General features: G+C 37.7%; 1 protein-coding gene across 1 annotated transcript in view; it reads left to right on the forward strand.

The window, feature by feature from the left end:
* The window catches only part of LOC103779157 (estrogen receptor-like), a 25,529-nt gene extending 8,289 nt beyond the window's left edge, over positions 1-17,240 (forward strand). The window contains exon 2 of the mRNA XM_008946778.1: positions 17,030-17,240. Coding sequence (XP_008945026.1) covers positions 17,030-17,240 — 211 coding nt within the window. The remainder of the gene's footprint in view (positions 1-17,029) is intronic.
* Positions 17,241-17,634: the final 394 nt, after the last annotated feature.

Below are 17,634 nucleotides of genomic sequence, written 5' to 3' on the forward strand. Positions count from 1 at the left end.
AATATCTGAGAGCACTGTAATTAGATTCTGGAGATAGAAACATGTACAATATAACATAGTTGAAAGTTTTAATGGCAACAAAGTTGGAACCAGTACAATTGTAAGAGGCATTTATTAAGAATATCTGTCAGGCATATTTCAGCTTAAGGAGTCAAACATTGCTAAAGCAAGTTACATAGCAATGAGATAGGTTACTGTTACTATTTCTTCTTGATTGAAGCAATTAAAAAAAACAAATTAAATGTAAACAATCTGATTCTGCAAAGAAGTTTTTAAACAACCTGGAGCAAAACCCCACTTTATTTACAGACGGTTCTCTTTTGCTTATTATTAAGTTGACATAGGTACTTTGAGTTTTTGGTTACTTAAGTTGTTCAGCTTTGGCTCATATTTTCAGTGGTAGATGACTGTCTCAGGTAATTTTTTAAAAAAACATTTTTAATAAAAAAGGGTTCAACTTTTTAAGTGTCATGAAGGGAAAAGAATATTTTACTATACCTATGCAAAAAAAAACAAACACCTTTTTCATTGGACAGCCTAGACACTTTTGTATCATAGATGCAGCTCTGATGTTGGTATTATGAGGATGCTGTCAAGTCAGGGTTATTTTTGTTTTATTTTCCACAGAAAACTTACTGAAAATTAAACTATAAACTTTTGAAGCATCTCACTACTCACAGTGGGAATTTGTTTGCATATGATAGCTAAATTACATGAAATTTCATGTGTCATGCATGTTCCATCCTCTGTCAGTGATTATATATTGACTTGATTGCAAAAGCATCTTCTCCAAAGACATGTGTGAGGTTGCTTCATCACACAGCTACATGGCTTTTGAACGGGACTCTCTCTGCAATTATTACTGTGGGCTGAGAGAAGTTGCTGAGAGATGAGAGTCACAGAGCAATGTAACTTTGAAGGGGCATCTGGAGATTATCTGGTCAACATCCTGCTCAGTGCAGGGCTAACTTCAGAGCTAGATCAGGTTGTTCAGGCCCTTACCCAACTGAGTTCTGTAGATATCCAAGAATGGAGACTCCACATCCACACAGGACAAACCATTACACTGCTAAACCACTCTGGTTGTGAAAAACTTTTTCCTAATGTATAATCACAATATTCTTTGCTCAAAGGTGTCTGAGATGTCTCTTGTCCTCCAAGAAGAGTCTGGCTCTAGCTCCTTTGAAGTCTCCCATTATATAGTTGAAGACAGCAATAAAATCTTCCCTTAGCCTTCTCTTCAGGAAGAGTAACAAATTCAGTTCTCTCAGCATCTCCTCATATGTCATTTGTTACAGCCCCCTCGTCATCTTGGTGGCTGTCCACAGGACTTGCTCCAGTGTGTCAAAGATTTGTCTTCAGCTTGAAAGCCCCAAACTGTAAGCAGTCTTGCAAGTGCTGAGGAGAGGGGAACTAGCTCTGCTCTCAGCCTCCTGTGTATGTTTATATTAGTACAACCCAGGATGTGCTTGGCCTTTCTTGCTGCCAGGGCACATTGCTGACTCCTGTTCAACTTGTCCACCAGCATCTGCAGGTCATACCCTGCAGAGCTGCTTTCCAGCCCCTTCTTTAATTCTGCAGGGTGTTAGTTATCCCAGGTGCATGGCTCTGCATTTTTCATTGATGGACTTCATGAGATTCCTGTTGGGCCATTTCTCCTGCCTGTTAAGGTCCCTCTGATTGGCAGCTTTGTTTTGCAGCATATCCACTACTCTGTGTGCCCCCTCTCCCCTAGTTTGGTATCAGTCATTTACTTGCTAGGGGTGCAATTTCTCCCTTCATCACTGTTGTTAATGAAATATTTACCTCAGTATTGATTGCACAGGAGTGTTATTCATATCTGGCCAAATTTGAACTGATGATAAAAAAAACTGCTGAGAGTAGAAGTCCAGTAATTTTCCTTATAGTTTGTCTTTGCAATGCGTATCTCGCTACACTGAGAAGCAGAAAAATTGCCATCTCATCTCCTGCTGTCAGTGTCCTTCTGCTTCATCAATGTAAGTTCTAAAAAAGTTTGGCAAAATTCACACCAGCAACATGGAGTAAAAAAATGTAGTTACAAAAATGTAGTTGCAGTAAAAAAATACATGAAGATACGACTTGGAGTAAATAAAGATGGTCTGAATAACAGAATGGGGCCAGTGAAGTATTCCGATGGGTCTAGTAAGATGATGCAGTAAAAAAAAATGAATTTATACTTGCAATCAGAGGTTGTAAGTTTGAAGTTCAGTACCGATTCAGATACACAGAAGATCAGTTATTAATCCTCATATTGTTAGCTGTCTAATACTGAAGTGAATTAGCATCTCATTAAAGAAAAGAAATCCTGTAAAAAATGATTTTGCATAGATCTGATCTATAAGCCCATTTCAACTGTATTTTCTGACCAAATGAATTTGTAATGAAGAGAGCATACTGCATCCATATCAAAAGATTGAACTATTGTAATTAATTAATTAATTTAGCAAGGCTACCTTATTACATCCTTGTAGTTACTACAGAGTACTTTCAAGATGAATTGATGGCTTTTAAAGGAGAAAAAAAAAATGCATTAGGAATCTTGCTACTGGGCTTAAAATGACTAATTTTGTTTTTAAAAACTAGTAATAACCATTGCTTAAGGTCTTACAACAAAACTTGAGCCAGTTCATTTCCTTGTGATAGTATGACCTTTTGCTTTTTGCATCTGCACATATATATCAAGGGATTCAGTTGAGTTCTGGCTGACAAGTTCAGAAAAATATCTCCTGTCTCCCTAAACAAAACAGAACCCAAAACATTTGTTAGAGGGTGCTTTGAATATGAATCACATCTAACCCAAAACCTACTTGCAGGTACCTATTCATACATTGTAAGAGCTTATGCCCCTTTGGTGGATTTTTGTGCATCTGAAGAGCTCCATCATATCAAGTGAGGTGATCTTTATCTTTCTTTTCCTAGTTTTTTTTCTTGTCTCCTGACTCACTAACATATGCAGCAGCAAGTCTTCTCTGATGCACAGGATGCAGAGTTACATGTACTTACCTTTTCAGACCCTGTGCATACACTTGCACTGTTCAGTTTCTGTGGGATGTGTGATTCAGTATGTGGGGCTGGAGGGGAGCTGATCTCTTGGGTAGGAATACAAAGGGTTCTCATTTTATCAGTGAGTGAAAACAGAAATAAAGAATATGTGGCAGCTGCCACTGGGATCTGCAGAGTGCTGCTGAAGCTAGAGAATGAAGACAAAATTAAGACATCTTCTGTCAGAATCTCTGTACCATTTGCTTATCTTTCTATTTTACATATTATACTTTCCAAGACAACCCAGTTGAACCTGCTTTTGGATTCCGGATTTGGCAACAGACTGATATTGGTTAGAATTATTTAGCTTTGTGGGTCTGTAAATCTATATACATATGTATGTGAAATCAAGTGACTATGGCTTCAAGCTCGGATGTCTAATGCTACATGCTTGAATTAAAATATAAGCACCTGAGATTCTAGCCAGAACCATGTGAAGCAAGACAATACAATTTTAAAACTGTTGTTGACATTTCAAAACCTTTTTTATTAAGCTTAGAACAAAATTAAAACCCCAGCATAAGTAAATCTAAGAATGGAGGCCTTTGGGCAGTAATTCAAATATTGACCCATTTGTCTTATAGCATACTTTAGATAAACTACTGAATACACAGGCTGCTGGAATATCAAGCATTAATTTTGGTCATATTCATACCAGAGTGAGCCTAGAAAAAAGCCTGGTGTTGTGTCCCAACCTGCCTCTCATTTAGATCATTTTCTGGAAGAGTAATGTCTGGAACACAGAGTACTGGAAACTTTTGGGACCATTTTGGTGTGAGGACATTGAAGAGCTGTTAGGCTGTTTAGAAGTAAGGTGAGCTATAGCTGATGGCTACTGCTCAGCCCTTAATGCCATGAGGGATTAGTGGCTGTGATTGGATCCTGGGGACCTTCCCAGAACAGAGGTGAGGAGGGGTGTGCTGCAGTCAGCTGCCAGCCTCGGCTCCACTGAGATGCTTGCTTTCCTGTCAAGGCTTGGGCTGGTCTGTGGTGGGTTAATAGGTTTACTATGACCAACTTAGTGTAGTGTATATAAAATAGAGAATATCTGGCTAGAAATGACTGAATAGATGGTTTTTCTGCCATAGGTAGCCTTTAAAGAATATTAGGAAAGAAACAGAAGTTGAATCACAGAATGTTAGGGGTTGGAAGGGATCTCCAGAGACCAAGTCCAACCCCCCTGCCAGAGCAGGACCATCTAGTCTAGGGCAGGTCACACAGGAATGCATCCAGATGGGTCTTAAAAGTCTCCAAGGTAGGAGATTCCACAACCTCCCTGGGGAGCCTGTAACTTGTTGGGTTTTTGTTTGAGGTTTTGCTTCTTTTCCTTTCATTTATAAAAAGTGTGCATATCTGGAAAAGGTAAAAAGGGTGAAATTCAGCAGGAACTCCCTGCATCTAATACACTGGTATTATGTGCATCCCATATGAACAGATAAAAATATCTTTTTAAATGTCAAGACAGAAGTAAGGCTGCTGTGTCCATAATACTGTGCATTTAATTCTGTGTGAATTTGACTATATAATAGATTTTTTCCTTCCTTTGTGATTTTTAGGGCAGGGAGCAATTACTGTCTACCAACAATAAAAAGTGAGTTTAATGAGGTGCTATATTGTGGCACCTCTGAGGCATTTGAGCTTATTCTCTGTTACTGTGAGGATAAGAGATGACAAATAGATGATGTAGATTTGCGAAACAAAATGCAGATCCTTAAGGTGTTGAAACAGAATTATCACCAACACAGAAAGCAAGCACATAGTTTTCTCACAGACCTAGTTTCTCACACATTGCTACAGAAGTTACCCCAAAAATATGTCAACAAACAGTTTTACAAGCATGTATTATGTGCAGTTGGCTACATGAATGTTTTTCCTACCATTATGTGAGCCATGTTCTTTATTTATAGTCAGCATACAGAAATTTATCTGTGGACCTTAAATAAATAATTTAGCTACTTTGGATCATTTCAATAATGTAGTTATGTAAAACTTACTAATTACTAATTGGTGAGTGCTGATGACTGAGACACCTGCACATAAAGAAGGACAGAAGGATCTGCAGTCTACAAGCAGTAAAAAGATGATACAGAGGAATGAGGAAAAGAACACTGTGCAGTTATTCAAACTACTGTTTTAATACTTTATACCACTGTAATATAACCATGAGCCTGATCAACTGAAAGCTGCTACTGGAAGAGTTTTTCCCCTGTCACATTTCTGGTCATGATTCCTGTGGCTGCATTAGTAAGCCAACGTGACCACACAGTTGGGATCCTTCCTTCTTCACCCTGCATTTTCTGGCCTCCTCCCTTGCCTCAAGTCTTGCGATTGTGTGCTGAACAGCATTAATTTGCTACTCTGGGCCTAAGTGCCTACACCCAGAAATGAAGGGAGAGCAAGACTGCCCAGGCTGGCAGAAATTTGCAGTTACTAATCCTCAACCATAAAAACAAATGACAGCCTTTGTAGCCTCTAACACTAAATTTTTCAGCAGTGATGTATAGGGATTACTTAGAGAGATGCTGGATGCTTACAGCTCTCCTTGAAGAGAAGGAGACCTGTTGCATCTACAAAATTCAAAATCAGTTTGAAAATCAGATTGACACAGATGTCTCAAATTGTATCCTTTATATAACATTCTTCTTAGGTTCTGTTTCTTATTGATTATATTTTCTATTTCTTATACTTCCAACTCTGCTTTTAGCATATGCAATTTTCTATTTCTGGAAACCCTTTATGACAACTACAATAGATAAGTTATATTTTATTTCACCATGTGTCAACAGGACCTGGATTTAGAAAGCTACCCACACCTAACAACTAGGCTACATGGTATTGTCAGACTTCTCTTCTCTGTTCCAAACTCTTAACATGTTTATCACAGACATTACTTTCATTAATATTCAAAGAATGAATTGGCATGCTAAGTTGAATTTGACACTTTCAAGAGGACAAGTATGAGTCAAGTACCTCAGCTGAAGCAGTTTCCCCACAAACTACCCAGATTTTGGGAGGCGTCGTATTTCCGTGCGCCCATTTTGCCTCCATTTTGACTGAAAAGACAAACTGAAGCATGCTACTGTGAGGACTCTGTCTTCCCTGCTAGGGTCTAGACCTCTCAAGACTGAAACTTACATAATTTGTCATTAATTTTTCTTAACAGAGATAGAAGATTATATAAAAAGCCACAAAGCACAGGTATTCTGCTGGCCTGACAGCACTAGAATGCTGTGAACATTTTAAGCTGTCCAACTCTGCAGGTGAAATGCAGTACTTCTTGTATGCAATGACTGGTCAGTATGACATTTCAAATTTTGAAAGATTAATTTTTTGCATTCTGTCCTGCTTTTGTCACCTGTCCTTTGATAAGTAACAGCCATGTGCTTTTGTCCCATCTGTTACTCTTGTTATGCTTACAAGCATATGACTTTCAAGTCACATCTGAATTTCTGGGATGAATATTACATGAGTATCAGCTAGGTAGGACTGGTACCTTTGTCTTTCCAGCTGACAGTCAAGTGTTGCACCACAACATGCAATGTGCCAGTCTTGGACTGGCTTTCTCCTGCTACTGGTGCTGCTTGTATTACTGGGATTGTGTAGGTTCCATATACTAGTAGTTTGGTTAGATTAAACTGGTTTACGCACAAGTGGTTCTGTATGTTTAGGAACTCTTTTCTTCTTTCACTGGGCCCTGGAGTGTGCATTGTTAGGCCAAGACTCTGTTCCTAGGATTTATTGTTTTGGAGCAAGAACGAGGAGCTGTGGATAGACCACATCTTCTGGGGCAAGTAGACAAGCATTTTTACATGCAGGTGTCAGATTTTCCCAAGTCTCTAGTGCTGCCCATACTGTGTCTTTGGGCTTAGCACCTCTGCCTAAGCTTTTTTCTGTATTCTTGCTAGTAGCTGGCATAGATGGCTTGTAGATGGCCTGTGTAGTAAACTGGGAAAAGACTTTTATCTCTTCTCTGTGCTTTATAACAGTTGGTTCAAGAGGTCTGCGTGCGCTTTGATGAACTTAAAAGCACTACTTTAAGTAGTCTTTTATTTCACCGGGGTTTATTTTTGTGTGGTCTAGAGCCCTCTGATTTCTTTGTTGGGACCATGTGTGGCTGCACCAGTGTTTTGTTTCAAGAGTACATTTTCAAATGCAACATACTCCTTAAAGTTACATTCTAGTTTAAGATATCATTTTAAAGAAAAATAGCCATTTGAAATCATAGATTGGTTTAGACTGAATTTTTTTAAAGTGTTACCTAAATTGTAATTTTGTGTTACACACTCTGCATTCCTGTTTAACATATTTTTTGAATTTAGTGTAAAGGAAAACATTTATATCTTTCAAGTATTTTTCTTTACAAATGTCTTGTTTAATGTTCATCATTGAAAGATTTTCCTACTAATTTAATGAATTAATTGGTTAAACTGCGGTCTTAATATGTGCATCCGAAATATTTGGAAAGAGGACTTGCCCAAGAATAAAATGAGCACGTGAGACCATAAAAGTCCTATAAAGGCAAGATGAAGGAAGATTTATGACCAATTCCTGTGTTTTTGATGGCATTTACCTTTGAAATAGTCTGGAGGTGAGTGAAGAATCTGACAGTGCTTCCTGAAACACCCTTTTCAAATCTATTGAGTGCATTTAAGCTTTTCCTTTCAGATGGTAGGATTGTGCTAGTTTAGCTGAATGTCAGGAAAGGTAAAAAAAAAGTCTTAGTGACTCAAAAGTAATCATAGTGACTGAATAATCCTCAAGAAGATTTGCTAGGAACAGTGAAGTCTAGAAAAAAGACTACTTCTGGATATGTTATATTCTTATATGAAAAGCTGAACTTCAGTTTTTTCACAAAAGCTGTATTTTAATTCCGAGACTCATGTACGAAATGCAATGGTACAACTTTTCACCTTAGTCTTTGATGTTTAGTGTAATTTTAATGGAGACAAGGGTAACAAGATATTTCTAAAACTGTGGAAGCTGTAGAGGGGATACATGAGAGATTGCCAGCTGAAGCTACCTTACCCCACCTCCCACACCATGAGTCCAGCTTTTCAAATATATTTATTCTTCAGATTGTTTACACTGAAGTGGTATGTCCTGCGTCCATGCTTCCAGAATGTTTGCCTGTCAGGCCCTCCACTTTGACACACTTGTGGGCACAGCTGGTTGCCACACTCGGGCCCTTGTTGCTTCGGTCCCCAGAGCCACACAGCCACACGCAACTTGGTATTGCTGCCAGAAAATCCTATCTATGCAGTGCCCAGAAGCACTTTGTCTGCAACTTTTTCATCAAATTTTACACGTTTTTAGATGGTGGGTTAAGGTTTTTCCTCAGATTATATGACTATTCCTAAACCAAAGTTTGTGGGATCACCTAACTTGAATGAGAGAGATGATGTCAGAGACAAATAATGCCCAGGCAAAACTGTGCCTAGCAGGAGGTAGAAATGGGCAGAGAAATCCTGAGTAAGTTGGCTGGTCATTATTTTGTATTCTGAGGAATTTGATTAAAATATTTATTTCACTGGTGTTTTTCCTTAAAGAGAGGAGGATCATCCAGTGATCAAGGATTCAAAAGATACATCAAATCAGTAATTTGCACTATAAATCACTAAGGGTCAGTGCAGTGCCCAGCCTTTCGGAAGGAGAAATCTAATGCAGAAGGACAATAACTGAGGAATTGCTAAGCAGGGAAAGGAGCTGCATAATAAAAAATAGTTTAAGGGGTAGAGGAGATCATAAGCTAAATACAAGTCAACAGACTAACCTTTTGCATAAAAAAAGCAAATTTTATTCTGTAAAAGGTAAAACAGATGAACAGGTCAATATGCTGTTTTAGGAGAGACTGGCAAGGCCTCTTTTAGGCTTTTATACCCACTAAGGGGCAAGCAAAGTCCTTATAAGAGCAGCAAGAGGATGGGAGATTTAGAAAGGAGACTCTGGAAGGAAGGCTTGAGGCTGAGAAGTGGTGTTGCAGGAACCTTACAAAGGGAAAATGTGTACTAAGAGGGCAGCAGTTGAATTTTTTTCTGGGCTAACTGAAATAGCTGAAGGCAGAGGAGCTTAACTTCCAGCAGAGAGGATTTAGGCTGGACATTAGGTAGTGAAGGAGCAAACAGTACACAGAGAAGCTTAATCATTGGATATGTTGTAAGGGCAAGTTAAAACAAGTTCTTGTGGGGCAGGTCTAGATATATAGTCTTTTAAGCAATACTCTGTCCCTGCTTTATTGAATGCTACTATATAGTTATTGCAGAATATGTAATTTCTAGAGATCTATTTATGTCACTTTCACATCAAGACTGCAGGACAGATTTCAATAGTCTTCAAAATATAATAGAGGACAATTTTTTTTCTTATTTCAGAATCAAAATTCTGGCAAGAAATGTTTTGGCTTTTATCAAATATTATGGTTTACATGGCATCTCTCAATTGGTTCTTCAAAGATTTGTTTCTGGCCCCCATTCTATCCCATGGGCAAAGTGTCCTGGTTGTCAGAACCCTGGGCTCCAGTGGGAGTGGTTACTGTGATGAAGGCTTGCCTTATAAGAGGTATAGTCACAGTCCAGAGAAGAAAAGACAAAAGTACAGATCATTTAAGGCAAGGCCTTATACATAAATGAAATTTCATAGCCTTAGAGGTATTAGAAAAAAATATTTGTGGTGTTGTTTTTGTGTGTGTGTTGTTGGGATTTTTTTGTTTATTTGTTTTTTAATTTTAAGTTTTTACTTGTCTTTGGACTGACTTGAAATATCATAGTTGTTCTTATTGATAGTCCATAGCACTTATAATGAGCTGTTCAGTACAGAATTTCAGGAGTTTTAAGCTCAGCAATCATAAAAAAAAAGAAAAGTTTTGTCCTTTGATGATTAATGAGTTATACTTGATCAACAAATGGCATTTCTAAGGTCCCTCAATCCTCCTTCATTTACAAATCTGAGAGTGATCTCCTGCCATTGTCTGTTGTGTTAAGGTGAGAGGTGCACCAGCATGTCCCAGCCCTGCTGTCTCTAACTATAAACATGAGGCAGAAGGATAATTTTTTTTTTTTATTTTCTAGGTTTCTTCTTCAGAAGGTGAGAAGGTACATGTAGAAAAAACAATATTTGCAAACTTATATTTTTTAATAAGCCCAAATTAAGGTGACGTGTAAATCTTATTTGGTGCCTTTGTGATCACTATAATAATTATTTTCATAGTTATCAGGTAATCATAAGTGGACTGTTTCAACATATGAAAGGAATAAACTCTAGAATGCGTCATGCTCACAGTCAAATGTGTCACTGTTTGTAAATTTTCTCCTAATTTCTTGCAAAGACTGGCAACTGAAAAATGGAATAAGGCAAAAATTTCAAGAAAGCTGATTGCTGGCCTGAAGAACTAAATTGTCTAATTCTGCCACAACTGCTTCTGTAAAGTTCAGAAATCATTTAAATCAAACTCCTTACAAGTATTCTTGTGTTGTATTGTAATTTTCTTTGTGTTGAATAAAAGCCGTACAGCCTGATTTATGTAAGTGTTGAACACTTACTCTTGGAATTGCAGGTAGGGGAAGCAGCACTCTGAACATTCAAAACGCTATTTAATGGTGGGTACTTAAAAAACTCAGGTTGCACATAACACAGTATATACTTTTGAACTTAATATCTCTCAGCCTTATTTTTTTATCCTTTCAACAAAAAATATTGGAAAAATACATTCATTAGCCCCTGTCAATCACTAGAATGTTCTAGTGGTGTGGAAGTACTGGAAGAAAATTAATTCTGTTGTTATAGCTGAATTTGGATTCTGTGCTGATAGAAAGGCTCCAGACACTGAACAGTCAGGAAAAAAGCACAAAGACAGACTATCTGTTCATTTAATAAATTCTTTTTATTCTGTGCACTGATGAGCTGTTGCCCTGTGAAAAGTATGGTCATATAATTAAAGTTAAAATACATAGGTACAGACAGGATAAATGAAAGTTTCAGTTTCATTAGCAAGGTGCAGTTCACCCATGTGCTAAATTTAAAATCTTATTCTTTTAAGGTACATTCATGTAAAGCATGTGTGTGGGTGATTCTGAATTCACCTTACATACAGAAAGAAATTATCAACCTTCTGCGTGTAGAGAAAAAAAAAAAAACCAACACAAACCAGAAAATTGCCATTATTTCAGAACTGTTTGATTTCTGGGCTATTCTGTGAGGTAGAGCTACACCACCACTCTTCACTTAAGACTAATGAAAACTACCCTGTAAGTGAGTTGCAGTTTAGACACCAACAGCACTGAGAAATAAAATGAAACAGAAGAAATTTCTCTGTGTTTATTCAAAGACTTTTTTCATATGAATTGAAAATTACGGACCCATTGAACTGACAAATAGATTGAGCAATTTCTCTTTTAGAAACTCGCTCCCTACCCCTCTGCCATCCACAAGAAAAATCTTCCACATTTTTCAGAAAATGTGCATAAACTATGTTGCCAAGGGTACCAGCTGCAAAATTATTAGCTCACATTTATCAGCCATCAAAATTTGATCTCAGGAGTGGAAGTCTGGACGAGGGAGATGCTGAAAACATCCAAATTCAGGTATTAAGCACATGAACAAGGGGCATGGGCTCTCTTCCCCCCATCAATAGAACCTCTAGGAAATGTGGCTGGGGATGCCATGGACTACACAATGACTATGTGTAGACACACCTCTCCAGGCTTTAACCTAGTCTGCAAATACTGACGCCTGATCTCAGAGAAAGAACTGAATTTGTTAAATTTGTCAAAAATAAAGTTTTAAGTGACTGAAAGGATGTAGAGATTTATATTGACTTCAGCAAATAGCTTTAAAGAACATTTTTCTTCACATATGGCATCATTTAATTTTGCCCTAACTGAATGTAGTATTTCAATCACTTGTTTTAAAATTAGCCAGCGTAGAGGATGAAGGAAGATGATAAAACTAATGTCAAGGGAAATGTTTAATTTAATGTTGAATGATCAGTTTTAATGGGTGAAGAAGATATGCTTTTGTTGTCATGTTGTCAGAGCCTGTCCTCAACTCAACCATTTCTTGATCAATACTGAGCTATTTTTCCTAGGCTATTTTACTTTAGTCATCAAGTAAAATTGTATTTTATTCTAATTCTAAAGAAAACATTCCAGTGTCTTCTGACTACAAAATACATTTTCTGAGACATTGTGAAACACTGGCATTATTTAAAGATAATTTTATTATTCGACTTTAATATAACTTCATTTATTTCCATTTTTTCTTAAATTTCTCTCCTGTTTTCAGTTGATTTCTTTGACTTTTTTTTTAATTTATTTTGCCTTCACTTACATATTTTGTTACGTTTAAAGTAATTCTTCATATTGTGTCTCCTCAATCTTTTATGTCAATTATTACTTCACCTCATCCACTCACTACACTAGTCTAGTGTCTTCTACATAGGTAGGCCTGTTTACATGTCCCTGCATTCACCCTAAAGGAGAGAAGAGGTATGAGTCGTATCCATGAAATGAATGAGATGAATTTACCAGAGGAGCACTTCTCCAGTAGGAAGGTTTCCTCAAGCACTGTTGTCACAGGTGACAAGAGAGCTGCTTGCAGCTCTGCTCTGCTGGCCTTTGTGGTTGCAGCCTGTATTCTTCTGGTGGAAAGACTTCTGAAAGCACAGGGAGCTGTGCAAGGCCATGGGAGAGGGAAGAGAAAGGGCTGGCCATGCAGTCCCTGTAGAAATCTGAATCACAGGCAGCTCCTTCTCATCCTATAGCTTATTTTTGTCCAGGAGTGTCAAACTTTCTCAACTATGTTTATCCTGTATGGAAGTCATAGATGAACTTAAATATCACATTTAAGTGATATTTAAGCTGGAAGGGATGTTGCCTAAGGGAAATACTTATTAATACATCTCATTTTGGATGCTGCAGCCAGAGACATTAACTTGATGGTGACCAGGCAGTAAACTGAGGATAGTGGGACAAGAAAGGTCTGCATCCATATTAGTTCCTCAAGAAAGCCAAAGCGTGGCTGCAAACATAAAACATGATGGCTTTCACTGCTTAAAAGCTTCACACGCCCAGGCACATTTTGGCCTGACTGACTAATCCTCTCCCAGCGTACGGAAGAGTCCTTTTCCCTTGTAGCATAAGTGAAACCACCCTGTTTTGGAGAGGAAGAGCATTCAGCTGTGTGAGTGAAACGCACTCAGCCATGGATCAGGAATCACTCCGAGTCAGGCCCCAGGTGAACCCCACCTGATCTTCATCACCAGTGAATGACCAGCCAAGGAGCGATGCTGGCTTGGGGTCCCATTACTGGAACCCACCCTCACTGCTGTAGCCCATCTTATGCCAATGCGGTCTTGTCACGGGGCCATCTCCTGAAGACCCATCTAGCCTTAAATACCCTGTGATTTTGTCCATTGGATATACAATTCTGTGTAAGACTTTCTTTCTCCGTAGTCAGGTTGTATTTAGCCTAATTACAACCCTGGGATTTTTGTGATAGCTGTTTTAAGCCAACATTCTATTTGGATGGCATATTTTTTTTTTTTTTGGATTCATTTGAGATATTTTCTGACAGTACAGTTTTGAGTTGCTTAAAGTACCTGACAATTTTATGTTTATTTGTAGACTTATTCCTATTGCAGTACTTCTTCTTGGGAATTCTTTTAAGTATTTTCAAGGACTTAATTATGTTCAAATAATATGTCATAAATATTTTGCCCCATGTGGAAATTCACAATCTAACAAGGAAGGCAATTAGTTTCCTATTGAATAGTAGCATGGTGTTATAAGTCCAATGTATGAAAGTGTTTGTGCTAGACCTTGACTGTATTTGAAATGGCTATTGGTTTTCAGGCTTTTTATGCTATGAATTTCTATCTATTCTGGTAAGAAAGATTTAGCAGCTGCATATTGAAGTTTCTTATATGAAAGCAAATTCAGAAAACTAGAATTTCTTAAAGTATCTCCTTTAACGGCTTAAATAATATTTCTCTTAAGCCCTCCTACCTATGAAATCTTTTTATTTCAGATAAAGCTGGGGTTGTGGATAAATTGAGCCTTACCTTGCTTTTAGATGGATTACCTACTGTGGGTTATCCTAAATTCATCCTGCCTTCCCTTCAGGTTACCACGATGTGAAAAACTGAATTTACATTACCAAACCGTAATTCTCTCATGTACACATTCTTTTTACCTAACAGTCAACATGGGGTTAATGATCTCTTGACTCATTTAGAGTTGCAGGTGATGGGTGAATGTTTAAAGAAAGGTGTCATGTTTGCTAACACATTTATTGAAGAGCAGACTCAGCACAACATGGGTGGAAAAACATGAAAGTGAGTGTGGAAGACAAGATTGTCCTGCTCTGTAGGTTCCAAAGCACTTTCCATTTTATGTCTGCTGTGTTATTACATTGGGAAACAAGCAGTAAATGTTGAGGTTTTTTGTTTTCTAATCTGTTCTGTTTTGGTGGGGGCCTTGGAGTGAGGGCTTTATTTGGGGTTTTCTTTCTTTTTGATTTGTGTTTCTCTTTGGTAAACATAGTAGACAAGAACTTTTGGTCTATTGTTTGCGTGGATTACAAAGGAAATTGTTGAAAAGGTTCTGCTATTGTATTTTGGGAATGATGATCTTGCCAAAGTTATTGAAGTAGGGTTAGGCTGTTGCACTGTGTTCTCCAGAAGGCTAACCCTTGAAAACTGGGTGAAGAGTAAACTGTGTGGGTTTGTTTTTTTTTTTTTTTGTCAGGACACAGCATCAGTGGTCTGTGATGTGCACTAACTAGCAGCTGATTTCTGGAGGAAATTTGAGATGTTATTTTGATTTAGCAAGCTCTCTGTCATGGGGATACTTTTTTCGAAAAAGCCATATCATAGATATTTTAAAGTTATTAAATAAATTATTAAATTTTAGGTGATCTAGATGCAGGCAGGGGACAATAGGGTGGAGAAGGTAAGAAACAAAACCTTTGATCAGTGCTGAGTAGAAAAAAAAAAAAGGTCAATTAAATGGGGCATTGAGTTGAAGAAAATTCAAAAGAAGATTCAGGACTTGGACAAAAATAAAATAACTACCTAGGGACATGGTTTGGTGGTCATGGCAGTGTTGGGTTGATGGCTGGGCTTGATCTTGAGGTCTTTTCCAACCTTAATGATTCCATTATTCTACCTAGGCTTGGTAGACTGGAAAAGGCAGTTACATGAATGATGTATATGTTGTATCATTAACAATTTATTAATGATATTGTTTTCACCTTTTCAAATCTTAATATCTGAAATATGCAAGGATTTTATTTTTCCTGCCTGGTTTGTTAAACTTGTGTTGCAGAATTGTGATATTCTCCAATTTTTCCATCTCACTAAAAAGCCACAGTTGTTTTATGTCAGCACTCCATCATTTGCAGTTTTTTTCTGTCTTGTACAAGTCCCAAGGAAATAAAAATTATTTAAATAAGTTTTCAAAATTAACTGGTATATAAAGCTTGTTAAAGAACTTCAGCTTTAAAAAATGCAGTTTTCCTGAATGATGCTAGTAGTTGTTTCTGCTGTCTAACACAATGAAACCTCATTTCTCTAAGTGTTCAATAAAAATGTGTATCATATTTGGGGACAGAAACGATATGTAAAAGGCATGTGTGAGAGTGTCCAGATGGCTGTATCTAGTAAAAAAAAATTGGGCGTTGAGATGGACTACAGCAGTTGTCATGGAACTTTGTCTAGATGAATGAGGATAGTTGAGCATACATAGCATAATCACAAAGCTGCTGGGCAATATTTGTTTGGAGCAGGAAGGTGCTGTTGGTGCCAGATGCCTTGGTTCATCCAAACAAAGGAAGTTTTGTTGCACTGGAGGAGGGACTAAGGCAAAACTAGGTATGTAGGAACAAATCTGAAAGAGGGAGCCCTCGCTCTCCTAGACTCACAACCAGGATATGCTTGTTTGAGAAAATGTTGGTCCTCTGGGGAGATATGAGCCATCTGTTACTAACCAGCAATTAAAACATGCATGGTAAAGGGGTAATTACTCTACACAATAGGATTTTTCATGCTTAAGCTTGTCTGTTGCTGTCACACCCAGTTGTATTTGTCTCTTGGACAATTTGTAGTGCAGACTGTTGCTGGAAAGAATGTTTTGCAACAGGTATTTGCCTTCCAGGAGCAACCCCAGAGTTCACTGCTGCTTCCTTTGGTAATTTCACATCCTGTCACCTTTTTGAATGTTGTATACCATGCATGCAGCAGCTATTCATAATAACCTCTTACCAGATTCCCTAGAAGTGAATTCATTGCCGTTTACACCATAGATTTGTTTGGTTTTCATTCAGCAGCATACTGCATATGTGGGTCATGTGCATGTCTAATAACATTTACGTTACTAAAGCAAAAATTCTTCTTGAACCTTTAATACCTTCTGACTTTTCTTGGGCTAAAGCCACTTCTTAATTTTTGTGGAAGTGGTGTTGTGATGAGAACAGGGACTGTTTTATTCAGTGTTATATCTTTGACAATGCAAGGGAAGTTTGTGTCTCTGACTGGGCAATAATACTTGAAAATAGCCTGGTTAATAATTTAAATTGCTTGCAAATTCAGGTGCAAACTTTGAGTGATTTTTGCCTCAGATTCTCAAAATACCTACTGATACTACAGTCATGCTGAACTCTTCGGACAAGAATGAGTACATAAAAAAAGCTGATTTTTTTTTGTGTTCTTTTGTAATGTCTTGAGAAAAAAAAGATTTATCAAATAGCTTTTTAATTTTTCAAGGTACAAGGCCTAATAAGATCAGATTGTTTAGTGAGACATTCCACTGTATCTTACTGGTTCTATGCCTTTCCAACTAGAACAGGACAGGGGTTGAGAAAACATTTTTGTTTTCTATGTCATTTAAAAACTAGATCTGCTGTTTTTTGTTACAATCTACAGGAGTGGATGAGACAACCTCACTGAAAGATTATGCTTGTTTTTTGCTATTAACAGGCCAAGCTCTGATAGCAGGCGCCACAGCATCCGGGAGAGGATGTCCAGTACCAGCGAGAAAGGGAGCCTGTCCATGGAGTCCACCAAGGAGACCCGTTACTGTGCTGTCTGCAATGACTACGCTTCAGGCTACCATTATGGGGTCTGGTCTTGTGAAGGCTGCAAAGCTTTTTTCAAAAGAAGTATTCAAGGTAATAAACTGTTTAAGTGAATCACCTTTACTCTTAAGGATACTGTGAAGCTATTTGTGAGTGTAGCTTGAACCCAGGACAATGACATTTAGTGGGTTTTTATTAGCGGCTGCTGTGCTCTCCCAGATGTTTTTAGCCCTCTATTTGGTGAATGGTTCTTGCAGGTATATAATATGTTGTTATTTAGTCCAAGATTAATGAAGGAAAGAAAAGCTTCTCTATGTTTTTGTTGGTTTGGGCATGTCTAACCATGCATGCAGTGAGAAATCTAATTTGAAAATACATATTGGATCACGATGACCAGTATTTTAGAATATATCTATCTATCTATCTATCTATATCTTTTTTTGTGATAAATTTCTTAACTAAAACAAATTTTTTTTTTTTGAGATTTCCCTGTCAGATGAAGATTAA

The sequence above is a fragment of the Merops nubicus genome, unplaced genomic scaffold (assembly GCF_000691845.1).
Source record: "Merops nubicus isolate BGI_N331 unplaced genomic scaffold, ASM69184v1 scaffold3369, whole genome shotgun sequence".
In the NCBI taxonomy this organism is placed as follows: Eukaryota; Metazoa; Chordata; class Aves; order Coraciiformes; family Meropidae; genus Merops; species Merops nubicus.